At 42.0% G+C, this 15,338-nt stretch overlaps 1 protein-coding gene across 2 annotated transcripts in view; it reads left to right on the top strand.

Moving 5' to 3' along the window:
* The first annotated feature begins 2,277 nt into the window (after positions 1-2,277).
* Positions 2,278-15,338, top strand: part of ehmt1b (euchromatic histone-lysine N-methyltransferase 1b) — a 30,767-nt gene continuing 17,706 nt past the window's right edge. For both annotated transcript variants that reach the window (XM_072371470.1, XM_072371469.1), the window contains exon 1: positions 2,278-2,329. In XM_072371470.1, the coding sequence (XP_072227571.1) occupies positions 2,309-2,329 (21 nt within the window). In that variant the 5' untranslated portion in view covers positions 2,278-2,308. The remainder of the gene's footprint in view (positions 2,330-15,338) is intronic.

Genomic DNA, 15,338 nt, shown 5'->3' on the forward strand with positions numbered 1-15,338 from the left:
CCTGTCTGACAGGGGGGACCTGAAAGGGGTAAAGAGTGTGGGAAAACTTTGATTGAATTTTTCTTCTGACTTTCAACATTGCTTTCAGTTTTCATCACTATTTATTCAGATTTTTTGGGGCATTTTTACGCCTTAAAAGACTTAAAAGAAGGCAGCTATGAAATCACTATCATTTAAAAGTACTAAACTTCAAACTGTCTGTAAAACAGATCCTATCATAAACACCTATCAAATACTCTCTTCTGCTCAGTTTGCTTTGAAAAGCTTCTGCTGCACAGTGGCTTTTGCCCCATTTATTTTGAGTAAGGATTTCAATGTTTTCTTCCCCACTTACGCTGCGCTTGGATTTGAAGTGAAAAGGCACAAAGTCATAACTTTTATCGCTTTGAAATCAAATCCAGTTTTATTTTACAATGTCAAATAATTCATATAGACCCAATGCAAGAGAAATCAGAAGAGACCACAGTGAGGAGACCTCTTTTTTGCTCTGTCCGAGCTTAGAGTGAGAGGTGGGAGTCGGGTTGAAGGAAATGCAGATCGAGCTCATGCGATAGGGAGAGGTTTGTGATTTCTGTTCGAGATCAAAGAGAGGCCCACAAGTTGAGGAAGCCTGAGATTTATTTTAGAGCTTGATGAAATCTCAGTTGCAATTTCAAAAGACTTTGAGTCTCTCTGTTCAGGATTTTTTTTCAAAAAGAAGTCACAAAGAACTCAGAGTTGTCTAGGAGAAATTAATTAAATATTTTTTTCCTGTGCGTTTAATATTACAATTATACAGCCAACGTTAATGCCACCGTGGTTTAATATACAAGGACGTGTCAGTAGGGGTCCCTGCTTATAAAGACAGACTGATCAGGTCTGATATGGATTTGTTAATAAAAGGAAACCATCCTTGAACCGACACGTTGGGATGAGGTGTAACAGAGATGTTGATGGCTCAGGATAAGCAGTTGTTAAAGTTAACCCAGAAAAATATTCAAGAGAGAAAGAGTCTAAATGCAGATCCAGAAAAAAACAAGCTCAACGGTGTGAGAGTCATTTGAGTCTGGTGGTTCGTTATGAGTTGACCGAATCATCTCAGAATCTTAGATTAGTTTACCCTGTTTGTAATCTGGTGACATAACTGGGTGTAAAAGGCATTGTGATGGCTCCTGGCACAGCTGGGCTTCTCTTCACAGGCCATCACTCCACTTAAAATAGACAGTGTTCAGGCAGGGGTCAGGCAGGCGTGCACCGAGTCTGGTTCTATTTCCTTGTAGTCCACAGCACTTTACAAAGGAGCAAAAATAGCTACGCAGTTAATTGACAGAGTGACAATAGTCATTATGAAGAATCAGTGGCTTCAGCTTTCAGCCGTTATAGCCAAGTATAGGTTTTATATGTGCTTGTGTGCTGACCAGTGGTCAGTTGTGTGTCACATGACCGTGCGTATTCCTCCATAAGCTGGTATAATTCCATGTATTTCTGGCCAGTTTAAGTGACTGCTTCTTTTCATGAATGTTAGTAAGTGGAGGCCATTGCACTGCACAAAGGAGCAGGTGGTTTCACTTTGAGTTACTCTATTCCGCCCTTGCTGAGATTGGCTTTTATATGCCTAAAGAAACACTCTCCGTCCTCTTCTTCAACGCACCTACGATGGATCTATGTTATCATATTTCGATCTGGAGTCGGTCCACAACAGGATACAATAATATTTTGGTAAAAAAGCACATGGTTCCATTTTAGGGAGGAATCTCATCTCTTAACACGACGGTGTCCTTGTGAGCAAAGATAAGCAGGTTCATAAAGAGTGAAGTTTTTCAAGTTTAATGAGGATAACACTGACAGGCCTTCACAAAGCCCGGACCAACCGACACCTTTAACATGAAGTGGGACAGAGACAAAATATTGTCCCTGATGATAGGCTAATAATGCAATCAGTTTATCTTCTAAAGGAAAAATGGCGCAATAATTGGTTTGCCAAATAACTTGTCACATTGTACAGTACTGTGTGTAAATACAAACACCGATGGCTACGTGCTTGGGTAATATTTGTGAGATATAACTGCCTGTACTCAAAGGGAAGACTATACAGTCTGTGGTTTGAATTATGCTGTTAAGCTATTCATTGGACGACATGGTGTAGGTTACAGTCTGACTTAACCGTGTACTGTAATTACACGATCCACCTCTCAGTTACTACAATATCTGATGGATATTAGCGTCCTTATTTACAATATCACTGACAAACTCTGAGGTGTGGTGATACTGATAGCAAATCAATAAATGTGACGTAATTCTGTGTGGGCGGAGTTAACGTCCAGGCACCATGGCTTCGGTAGGAACCGAGGTGAGTATTTGAGCTTTATCTACGCCTAGCTTGTTTTGCTCTCAGACTGTTTTTAGTGTCCTGGAAAATGTGTTTCGTTCGGGCAGCCAGAGAGCCCCCTGTAAACAGGCGAATTGTCGCTGTCGAAGTGTCGTTTTGTCGTAAATTGCCCGCTACCAGCCTGGAGTCTTGTGCTTTTGTGCTGGACCGGAGGGCAACTGAATGTGCAGGAAGATGCTGCGCCCCGGAACGTGTATGATTAAGGCTGGCGCGTTGTGTGCTGTTTGGTTGGACACGTTCATACATGGTCCAGGCTCATGTCACTATCCTGGCTGTGTATAGCTTTAGCGGTTCAAAATAAACTTCACCTATTTCTTAGTGCATTTTGCCCCGGCATTATTCACAGTTTGGTCTGTGTCGTCAGTTACCGGCAGACCGGTAGGCTAAATATAAACGTTGATGATCAGCTAGCTAGCTAGCAGTAATGCTAGTTAGCAGAGTGCTCACTTTCTCAAATTCACCCACAGACTGGTTTTTATTTAATTTTTTAGGTTATTTGCTTTAAACAACCTAAGTTAGTCTTTGAGATATTTTGAGCTATACGGCTAGATGCTTGGGTAAGAATGTTATCTTCACGGTGCTCTGCAGTGTTACCTAGACGTAACTGATGCAGGCAAATGAAGGCAACAGTGCTGCTACAGCCTCCATCTACATACAGTACTAGTACAGCAGGTTTCGGCGCGAGCTCCGAAAGCAGCGGAGCTCTGAAAGCTTTCATTTTGAATTCTCCAATTTTGAATATTATTTCACTAGTTACACCTCGTCTTTGCGAGCTATCTGCCATTATTGTCAGCTATTTTAGCCGGTGTAAGCCAGCCTCGAGTTAGCTGTTTCAGGCTGCACTGTTTCTCTTTATTTCATTTATTTCTTTATTTTTTTTTATTGATAAGAGGTATTTGTCATTAAATAGGGGGTAAATTCGACAACAGCGCATGAGTGTGTGGAGCCTCAGTCTTTGTTTAATTTGTTTAATTTGTTTTAGTAGATTTAGGAGCTGGTATACGGACATGTTCGGTAGAGGTCGCTCAAACCGCGTCTTGATGATATTTGCTTACTAGCTCAGTTTTTGGAGGCATTTGCAAAGAAAGGTGCGAGTCAACGAGCTTTGCAGACACTTCCGCTTCTTCTCACAACTTTATTCTGCGTGATATTTGATGCAATAATCAGTCCAGGGTAATTATACCCTAATTTTCTCCAATTTAAACAAAGTGATTTATACCACATTATGGATTCACGTGTGCTCGCTTAATTGAGTAATTACATGGCAGAGAATGCATGAGGAATGATTTTAATAAATCAGATTAAACATCTGATGAGTTTCTAAGAAAAAATAAAGCATCTGTGTGTGTCCGCTTATAAAATGTGAAGATAATGTAGTCTGCTAGCATTGAAAATAACCATATTATTCAGAAACTGCAACACCGTTGTGTTTGGCATAATCAGTGGTTTAGTTCTAGTTGACATTGTGTTGTTGGTTGATGTTTGGTCTCGTGGATCTTTTATCAGTTCGTCCTTTTAAGGTGTAATTGCTCTTTGTATAGTTGTGCTCTTCCCCCTCCCTCCACCCATAGTTGAGATAAATTCCTTTCCCAGTGAAAGACGACACATGCTATCAACAAAATTAAAGATGAACTTGACTGACAACATTGTTTTCTTCTCGGTGTTTTGTAGAGATTATTAACGTGGTTTCTCTTTGCAATGATAACCATCTCAAAATTATGAGGGCAGTTTTTCACGTCTTGGCTCGACAGCCAGAACAAATGTTCAATGAGCTGAGAAGACAATTGGGTGCTTAACCAATAATGGGGAAAAAAAGAAAGAAGTTGCAGCCCTATTTAAGTTGTTAGATCGAGAAATCGATCAACAAGTTAAGAATAAAAGGTAAATGGTTTTCTAAAGTGAAAATATAGATCTGTCTGTCTTCACAGATAAATCCAGGCATGCACACCAGTACATTTCTGTGCTCATCTTTACGCAGGGCAGCTAAATCTTTCTGGCAAACGCTCCTTTTAAGTGTGATTTCAAAGATCTCGTTGAACCCAACACGTTGTCTGAGGCTGATGTTGTGAATTTTGAAACATCTTACAGGCTCAGAGGCCTTTGTGTTTATTTCGCTGTTAAAAAGAACATGAAAAACGTACCACTTGTTGTTTGGCAGCTCTGTTTTTTTGGTGGAGTATGCTGCTGTGATTTCACGAGCTGGTTTGGTATTTGGTTGGCTGGAAAACAAACGAAAAACACAACTGCAAACGTAACTGGAAGAACATTTAAAACTGGAACAGTAGGCTTGTTTTTAAATGAGCATCATCTGCGTTTTCCAGATAGACGGCACCTCCAGCAGACAAGTAGCAATCGTGCCTTATTCTTGAAATGTATAGGTTTAAGCTCACGTTGATGGATAATTGATTGCAGGCCCATTGTCTGGCTTGGCCTTACAGTGTTGAGGTGTTTCTTATTTTCTGCTTACCGAATGTACAGAATGTATGTTTTATTTAGAGTGTGCATTCGGACGGGAGGCACAGCAGGAAAACTGCCTTGGTTCAATGTTGAGAATATCTTTGGCTTGCTACAGTTCAGTTACTATATATTGTTGAGAGGCAATTGCCATTATTGGACCGACAACACCCAGCTGATGTCATATTCTGGCCCAACTCTCAAACGACTGCATGCAGTGTTTGCTCTGATTTGGCCGTATGCTCATATTTCTTTGCTGCTTCTGTCAGGATGCTGGTCCACTCACCAATATTTTCTTTCTCCCTTTGCTGTTTTCCATTTAGAAATGATTGCTCAGATCATTCTTTTGCTTAATGTTGGTTTCCCTGCTGTTGTTTATTTTTGAGACGCTGTTTTATTTTATTTTAGAGATTACTGCTGACTTACTCTCTCCAGCCCCTCCTGTCTTGTGTATTCCAGGCTGTAGTTTGAGCAGGTCACTGTTTTGGAGGGCTATAATGTCAGATAGTGACGATGGCAGTCAATCTATTGGATTGTTAACACGCTTCAACTCTACTATCTTGTTAGAGCTGAGCTTTTTGGGGGAATGTGAAAGCTTTACTGCTTTGGTCTATTTTCCTTCACTTTGTGTTGGGTGAGACGAATGCAGATAGCTACATATAGTGCTCATTTGAATCCTGCTTTAGTTGCTTTCTTTTGCAAAATCACCACAGTGAATCAAGTGGTGAAAGCCTTTTCTTTTAATTTTTTATATGTAGGATTAGAGACGTATTTCACTGCAATTTTGCCCAATTTACTGATGTTCCTAAAATGCTTGACATCTTGGATATAGCTGTTAGAGGAAAAAAACAACATTATGCCCTCGGTGCAGACCGCTGGGAGTCCGGAAGTGTGGTTTAACTGTGGGGGCCTGTCTCGCTATGGCAACCATCACATGTGCAGTGTGTTCTGCAGCAGATGAGGGAAAAGGGAAGAGACCCAGGTGGACCTGCACTGAAGCCCTGAGGAGTCGCAAGCCACCAGAGACTCACCTGGCAGTGTTATCCTCAGTGTGAACGCATTTTAAAAACAAAAAGAAAAAAAAATGTCCTTGAGACATTTCTGGTAAAGGCCCCTTTGGAAAATCCAGCCAGCTTTCTGGACTTAAACACACATTCCACGACACAAGCTCAAGACAACAACCAGCTCACTGAATTTCAGCATCAGTCATAGCTCCAGCAAAGAACCAAACCAAGAAATAGAGATTATATGCCCATTAACCTCACCTCCCTCCGGGCCTACAAGCTCTTAAGGCCTACTATCTACTACAGGCCTACTATCTCTAAGGCTGTGCCCAGATATTCCCTGAAAGAACTCATCTTAGCTGCTTTTATTCTTGATTCATTCTTTAAGTCACCATCCAAATCTTGTGCCCATATGTTATGTCTGGAACATACCTGCAATGGACCGATGCAGCGCCCTCATCACCACTGACAAAGCCCCACCCATGTCCCACTCCAACTTGCCATTACTTGTGAATTAGATCAGGAGATACTGAAACTCCTCTGCTTCAGGCGAGGACCCATCTTCAACCCGAAGGGAGGAGCACTCCACACCTTTACGGTTGAGAACCATGGCCTCAGTCTTGGAGGGGCCGACTCTTATCCCAGCCACTTCACTCTTGGTTTCAAACTGCTCCAGTGCACGCTGAAGGTCATGACTTGAAGAAGCCAACAGAACCTCCTCATCCAGAAAGAGCAGAGATGCAACAATGAGGTACCCGAACCAGACACCCTCCTTTCCACCATTGTGGCTTCTTACATCACTGGTGTCTAACAGCTGATCCCCTGGTTTCTGCCACGACAGGCACCGATGGCCTTCTGATTATAGCTCTTGTCCCTTTGTGAAAAACTGTTGGAGGTGCAGGTTGAACATCTACAGGACAGGGGCTTCACCCTCTCAATTTGTTTGGTCTTTAATGAGGTCTGTCCGTCAGTCTTTTCCACCATCGGATCCAACTCCTCACCAGGCGGTGATCAGTTGACAGCCCTGACTCTCTCTTCACCAAAGTGTTTAAGATATATATATATGGCCACAGGTCTAATGATACAACTATGAAATCAACCGAACAACCTTTGGCCTTAGATGGCCAGATACCAAGTACACCTATGAACCACCCCATGCTGACACGTGGTGTTCGTGGACAGTCCATTCCTCGCACAGAACTCAAATAACAAAACACTTGGGTTCAGATCAGAGAGGCTGTTTTTTCCAGTCGTGCTCCTCCAGGTGACACAGTCACTACCCACTTGAGCACTGAAGTCTCCCAAGCAAACAATTGAATCCCCAGTTGGCACCTCCTCCAGGACACCACCCAGGGACTCTGAGAAAGTTGGGTAATCAGTACTGCTGATTGGTGCATAAGCACATGCCACAGTCTTGAGCCTTCCGTCCTGCAACTCAAAACCCTCTTACCCTCACCAGGGAAACGCAAAGGCCCAGAGGAAGAGGCACTTTGGCGGATATGAGTCTACCAACACCCAACTGTTGCCTTTCCCCCAGGGCAACTTCAGAGTATGATAGAGTCCAGCCCCTTGCCAGGAGTTTGGTTCCAGAGACCAGTTGGAGATGAGCCCTACTGCATCTAGGTGGTACTGCTCCACCTCACACACTAACTCAGATTCCTTCCCCGCCATCAAGGTGACATTTCATGTCCCAAGAGTCAGTTTGTGACACCAGAGATTGGCATGTCCAGGACCTTGTCTTCGTCTGTCATCCAGCTCACTGCACCCAACCTTGATGTTTCTCCCTGCAGGTGGTGAGCCCACGGGGAGTTGGCGTCCTTTGGAATTATTGGACCGAGGTTTAGCCGTCAGGTGCACTTGCTCTCCTCTCCTTCTCGTACGCATATATATATATATATATATATATATATATAAAAACTAGGCCTAATAAAAATGAAAGCCAAAGCTACGGAGCTAGCTAACGTCCAATGCACCGTGTGACATGCTAGCTGCTTTGCTCAGCTGATTGGCTAAACTGCTACACACATCTAATTCAAGTGTCAAGGCCAGCTGTAAAGCTCCACCTTGGCAAAAATGAAACCTAATCACAATTTAAAATCTGATTGGTTCAAGTATATGACATTCAACATAACAGAGCTTTTGAAAGCCTTATGATTGATACAGACACTGATGTTGGACGAGAGGGCCTTACTTGCAGTCTTCGCTCTAATTCATCCCAAAGGTGTTCAATCAGGTTGAGGACAGGCCAGTCAAGTTCTTCCACGCCAGACTCGCTCATCCATGTCTTCATGGACCTTGCTTTGTGCACTGGTGCGCAGTCATGTTGGAACAGGAAGGGGTCATCCCCAAACTGTTTCCACAAAGTTGGGAGCATGAAATGGTCCAAAATCTCTTGGTGTGCTGAAGCATTCAAAGTTTCTTTCACTGGAACTTAGGGGTCAAGCGCAGCTCCTGAAAAACAACCCCACACCATAATCCCCCCTCCACCAAACTTTACACTCGGCACAATGCAGTCAGACAAGTACAAGTAGTTCTTGAGAGTGACCAATTCTTTCACAAATGTTTGTAGAAGCAGTCTGCATGACTAGGTGCTTGAATTTATACGCCTGTGTCCATGGAAGTGACTGGAACACCTGAATTTTTTGGATGGGTGAGTGAATACTTTTGGCAATATAGTAACAGTTTGGTCTTTGCATTTCATTGGCATTCGCCAGTGGTTGGTCTAACAAAACCATGGCATTACACATTGCCGATTGTTGCGATAGCCCCAGCTTGGCATTACATTTATTTTTCATTTATCTTTTTTGGCTTTCAATGTTAATAATAAAAAAATCAGATAATTGAGTTCAAAATATGTTTTTACATTGCGTTTTGCTGTGATGGTCTTGTTTTTATTTTTGTTCTAAATCGAACCTGCATTTCTTTTCTATGGTAACTTTTTAGCTAAGAACTTTTTGTGCTCAATCCCATTTGATTTCTCTTGATTTGCAGTTTCCTTTTGCCCACTGAAACTTAGTTACAAGGTGAAGTGACTCAAATATTTTTCCGATTAATATGGGACACCTCTGCAAGAAGCTGTTCCGATCTTTTTTACGTCAGCTATGTCCTTTTATGGTTGTATGCAGCAAATTGGACAAATATGAAGGCAACGAAAACATCCTCAACTCCTTGGAAAGAGGGTTCAGCTTTTATGGATCATAGAATGGAAACAAATTTTGTTGTAGTTGGCCACAAGCACAACATAAGCCAACAGGATTTATCTATAGGAAGTAAAAGCTTTACTGTAAAGTTGTTTACTCCTCTTTTGTGTGGGTTGGGGTTTAGATTGGCTGATCATCCTATGCTGCTCTCAGTCGCTTCCTTGAAGGCTTCCCAAAGCCAGGGAATCTGCCAGTGCCTCTCATCACTCCGTTTGTGCACCTGCAGACTTTCTTTGATGGAGGCTATGGCTGAATTCGGCCAACTGTTGCTTATGTGAGAAGAGAGTGGTAGTCTAAAAACACTTCCAAGGCCTGGCTTCGTTCATACCCAGACAAACTTGTATCCCCCATCAACTCCTCATTAGGTGCTCCTCACACAGCCAGCCCAAACCCATCTTTACCTAACAGTTTGTGGCGAGTAGGAACATGTATGACATGTTTTGCACAATACTGACTGTAGCATTGCATTGTGAAAGAGTCTGATAACAAAATAAAGTATTGTGTGAAGGATGAGTGGCCGTCACTTGCGGGTTGAAGATCTACAGGACAGGGGCTTCCACCAGAAATTCCCAGTTCACCTTGTATGTTTGGGTTAATGAGGTCTGTCCGTCAGTCTTTTCTGCCATCGGATCCAACTTGGAATGAGTTGGTTTTCACTGCTGATCTGAGTATTGACTTTCAGTTTCAGCTGAAATTGTTGCAGTGAACAATGTTGAGCTTTATACTTGGCTTACCATCAGTCCAGAAATAAACCCCATAAAAAAACTCAAGGACTCAGGCAACCCCAACCAGTCACCTTTCAGAAGCAGACAACATTGCTTTTCTGTCAGGACATGTATCATGGCGTAATTTATCGTTGCCTTTTTCCTACACAGAGATTGAACTCTAGCATTGTAAAAAAAATAAAAAACATGCTCTCATAATACCTCCATTGCTTGCTGTTGCAAGGTAAAAGTTGAAAATATTTAGATATACCTGCTTGAAGTGATTTTTGTCACATGTCCAACACAGTATTTGTTACTTTTTTGTCCTGGATGTATATTTCTGATTGGGACAACTACCTCTTGTACTGTGCATTAGCACTATGGGCTACGAGCAATTTAGCCTATGTTGCAACACGTTAGCCATCTCCATCATTAGCATTAGAGAAGATTCTACGAAAAGGTTGCAGTCTTGTCACGAGCCTCACAATAGCCTCACTCCCGAGGAAAGGATTAATAATGATGGGGGGAAAAGGCATGGGTCTCTGCAAGATGATGGCTTAAAATCACCTGACAAAATTTCTTCATCTCCACCGGTCTTTCAGAGTCCATGGGGCCCCTGAAAGGCCACATGCATTAATATACATGAGCCCTGTGCCTGGATCAACCACACTTTTAGAGGTTTGGGACAAAAACATCAGATAAAAGAAATTATGAAAAGAAGAAGAACAACAACAACATCAGGGATGCTTGTTTTTAGGAGAGAGGCTAACCAATTCCTCATTGAAAGAAATCAAGGACACAGATCTGTTAATTCTCTGGTGAGAAATCATGCCAATGCATGTTCAAAATTTTGAATATATTTGCAAACCATCTTGTTAGCGTGTCATTAGACTTGAGTAAGAAGCTGTAGATTGATTAATGTGCACAAGTGATCGACCGATCCGGGTTTTTTAAGGCTGATACCGATCTTTTTGACATCACTCTTAACCAATCCCCGATATGTACTGCCGATATTAGTCTTTCTCCCTCCATTTACATGATAAAAATGACACAATGATAACAAATGTTACACAAGTCTCAATTTAAACAAAAAAAGAAACATTTATTAACAAAACAAACAAAACATGTTAATAGTAGCAAACAATGTAGAACATTTAAATATATAACAATAGAAATAAACAATCTTAACACTTAAATGTTTGTGCACATTACATATGAGGCCTTTGTAGTGCAAATGCCTGCTGGAGATATGCTCTCCCCAGCTGGAAATGTGCAGAATGGGGTGTATTGGAACAGGTGTCCAGTGCATGCTGGAGGCAGCATATGGTGCAGAAATCTCAGTGGAAATTGTGTTTATTGCTATGACACGTTGAAAGTAGCAGATGAGGCTCTGCATCACATTTCAGTACGAGATGTATCTGTATGTATCCACAATAGGGGCACATGCACGCTTGCACAGCAGCAGCAAATGTTCCAGGATTTTTGCTGACATGTTCATGCATTGTTTCACCAGCTGAAGATTTGGAGATTTTTCTAGGCTGGGGTGGAAAATCTTAGCAAGAAGTCTGGAGCAAATGTTGCAGACGATTGCATTTCCACACACCACTGCTCTGGAAAATATCTAGAACATTTCAGGACTCCAATGCGTGCGTGAAAGCGTCTGTAGTTTTACACCAAGGAACCGGTTATCTAATCCAATCCATCAATATAAACTGCTTTGACTGAATTTATATCGGGATTACCCTTGATACCGCTATACCGATCTTAGTAATTTGATTTTGAGTATCTGCTTATTACAAATCATTGCCGTTGTGTTAACTGCTGTACCTGTGATACAACCAGGTGCACAACCAGTTCAAATCTGTACAATACAGCATCACCATCTCTGTAAAACGTTGCTTTTTTTCCCTTCAGCTCATGTTGACGTTGAGGTTAACGTTGGCCTCCAATTGGTTGCTGTTGGGATAGAAATAACAGTTCACTGCTGTGAATCAGAAGCCAACTTCGGCATTGTTCAGCGACAGAGCCTTAGCTAAAGTAAGCTGAGAGCACTGTGTCACTACTGGCTTAAGTAATGTTCAGATTGCAGACATTACAACTGGCTGTTTGGTTGCTTTTATTTTACCATTTGAAATATTTCCACACATCAGATGACATTTAGGGCAGGCATTATAGGAGTTGTACTCAGTCAGAGGGTCTACATGATGAGATTAACTGGATTATAGCTATAGTTGGGTTATGCTCCTTATCTGAGGGTAATTATCCTTGGATATATGGCGGTGAATGAATGGATTCACTGGCACAAAGCATGTCATACCCCGGTACGATAGGTGGCGCTGTCCCCATTTCAGCTATCGCTAATAGAGCCACTTCCTGTTGACGTCTTCACCACCAACAACAACAAACTCAGGCATTCAGAAAGATCGCGAACAAAGAGCGAGATGAAGCTGCGTCCCTCTCCATCTGTGATGAGCTGGTTATGGCACAGACGATGCACAACGAAGCATTCTCCATCGAGTTGTTTGTTTGTTTCTGACGGCGACAACAACAGTAATATCGTCTCCTTCGACTTCGGGTGACGATCCCGGGAAAAATCTGAAGCATGCGCAGAACGCTCGATCCGATCCACTGTTGTCTACATACAGGTTCAGTGTACATTTGGATCGAGTTATCTCAGGGTCTTAATTAATTCGGGGTCTTCAGATTAAGGTGTCTACATGAGCCGAATAACTCAGTCTTATTGTAATTTAACCATTAATCCGATCCGATGGCACTCCTGTAACCGCACATGTGATCCAGAAACAGATCAGTCAAAAAATGCTTTGATTCGGAACCTACTTGAGATTTCAAGCTGGACCAAAGTTGCAGAACAAGATGAATGTCCCTGTTTTAAAGGCAATGCCCTTCGCTCTGCAAAACGCCTCCGGAGAGAACAGGTCTGTTTGCCCAGATATGGGCTAAGTCTTGGTATACTTTTCCGTTTATTTGCTTTGTCCGTGACTGTAAATGTCTGATCCATCTCGTTATCGTGCACGTTTAGATATGATATCATGTTACACAGCAAATTTGTTTGCTAAGTGCTAATTAGGGCTGAACGATTAATTGAATTTGTGATAAAATTGCGATGTGAAAAAATTAGATATTCTAATCGCATATGTTGCGATTTAAGTCGAGTGACTTTCAACACGCAAATGGCCAAAAAAAACCAAAAAAACTGACCAGACGAAGATGGCCTCAGGCAGAACCACGACAGCAGCCGACACTAAAGAAACTTTACCTTCTAAGATGAGGAGTACTTCAGTTGTGTGGAATTACTTTGGTTTTAAAAAAGAGGATGTTGCACAGCACCAGGTATTGTGCAAAACATGTGTTGCTACCTCACGAGGCAACACGACAAACTTGTTTCAACAGTTTAAAAAAACACCATAAAGCCTTGTGATAACTGCATGGCTCAAATGGCGATTAGCAGCGTATCACATCAACACAGCACCCAACAGGGCCCGTTAACCGACACTTTGGAAAGTGTGACTCCATATGAAACTTCGTCAAAATGACAGTTTTTGGCAAGGGACACGATGCCCATCGCCACGGTGACCAAGCCTGGGTTTACAGCCTTAATTAATACACTGGATAAGCGGTACAGCATGCCATACTGGACATATTTTAGCCAGGTTTCTATACCGGAGCTGTATAAAAAATGCCAGTAAAGAGTGACTGCAGAGCTGAAAACAGCCGAGTTTGTCTCCTAAAACAGAAAAATACAATCCCTGTGTTTGTTGAAAAATCCAAAAGACAAGGAGCTTAAAAAATAATCGCGTATTAAATCGCAATCACAATTTTTTTTAAATAAAATTGCAATTAGATTATTTTTCCATATCGTTCAGCCCTAGTGCTGATTGAGGTTTAGAAGGAATCAACGATAGCTTTGTGAAATTATAGCTGCTATTTTATCAGTTAACCATCAAGTCATGACTTGAACAGAAATACAGTTCTCCTTTTCCCCTTATTTATGTGTTTTGAACTGTTAGGCTCATAAGGCATGTGGTCACAGTCCTGCTTTTTCAGGCCTGAGGAATTAAAACAGATCAACTGATTATTACAATAAGAAAGAAATGATTTAACCGTTTACACTGATGCTTTATGAAGTTGACCCTTACCCTGCACTCTCTCTTCTGCGCTTTTTTGGATGTATTTTCTGTGTTTTTCTTGGCTTATTTTGCTGGTTTCATATTTGGTTTGGTTTTCTCTTTTCCCATGACTCTTGTGTAAAGAATACAAAAGACTCCTGTTGGGAAGTTTAGATTAGCAGATCGATGTCTGCCATGGAAACCTGGTTGGTCCGGGGCCTTTTTGTTTTATTCTTCTACCTCCTCCTTTCTCCCATGGTGCTCCTGAACTAGTTGTGCATCTGCAGCGACTGTTAGGCCCATTTTCCTGAAAAAACGTGATGCAAAAAATGCATATAATTAACCCGTCTGATGTGAATATTGCTGGTGTGAAGTAAAAACACACCTTTTCCAAAGAAGATGCAAGGTTTTCACAAACATTTCCCCCTCCTTGTTGAGTGTAGGCATTTGCATGGTGACTTGGTTCCAGTGGATACCTTCAGTGGAACGAAATGGAGTGTTGTTACCGTTTGAACTGACTGAGCATGCTCTGTGGGGACCTCTAAGGAAGAGGACCGACAGAGGGAGCCATCAGGTCACATGACCAGCGAAGTGAATGTGCATACGAGGAAAGAAAAGGAATAGAGGAGCAATCTGTTCGGCACATTCTCGCTGTCCTCCCCCTTCCCTTTCCCTCTCTCTCTCTCAGTCACTCCCTCTCTGACGCCTTCTTCTTCTCAATGGAGGCCATGAGAAGAAAGCAGGTATGATGCTTCCCTGAGGCACACAAGGCAAAACGACGTGTTAACTTCATGCTCTTCACCCATAATTGGCTTTTAATGGTCTGAGCAGATGCATAATCTTGCTTCCCTGCTCCTTTTAGCCTCTTTTTTTTTCTAAGCAGTACTATCAGTTGGTTCGAGTTCTTGCTCTCCTCTCTTTGAGATGGTTTCCCAGTTTGTGAAATGCACTTCTCAGCAACTGAATGCTCTTGGTTCTTGAAATGGAAGAGCTAATTTTTGTGTGGTAGCAGATTTGAGTGTGGTATATTGGAGAGTGATTCTCTTGATTTGGCTGAATTTGTAGTAGTTGCTGCATGTCTTTCAGGAAGATGGGATCTCTTGAAGATTTGGAAACCGTCCTGATTTTTTTTCTAATTCAATTCAAGTCCAGCTTGGTGTTTGCTATGCCTTTTTCTTTGATGTCATCTTCTTTGCTCTCTCTCAGTGGCCTGTATGTAATGAGATCCCCTGGGCAGATGATATATGTGCAGCCCAGGCTCCATGATCAGGAATCTAAGTGAAGATGAGGCTGCTTTTCTTCCTTATCAATTCGTAGGAGGAATATTATCCTGTAATGTGAGCATCCACGTTTACCAGCTGCTGGATTTGACTTGTCTAATCATCAATACTTGAGTTTACCTGGATTGTTTGGCGTAGTCATTCAACAACACAACACTCACAACAAGTGGGTTGAATCGAACAAAACCTATTTACATTCCT

Source organism: Leuresthes tenuis, unplaced genomic scaffold, assembly GCF_036924035.1.
Source record: "Leuresthes tenuis unplaced genomic scaffold, fLeuTen1.0.hap1 SCAF_19, whole genome shotgun sequence".
NCBI classification, from domain to species: Eukaryota; Metazoa; Chordata; class Actinopteri; order Atheriniformes; family Atherinopsidae; genus Leuresthes; species Leuresthes tenuis.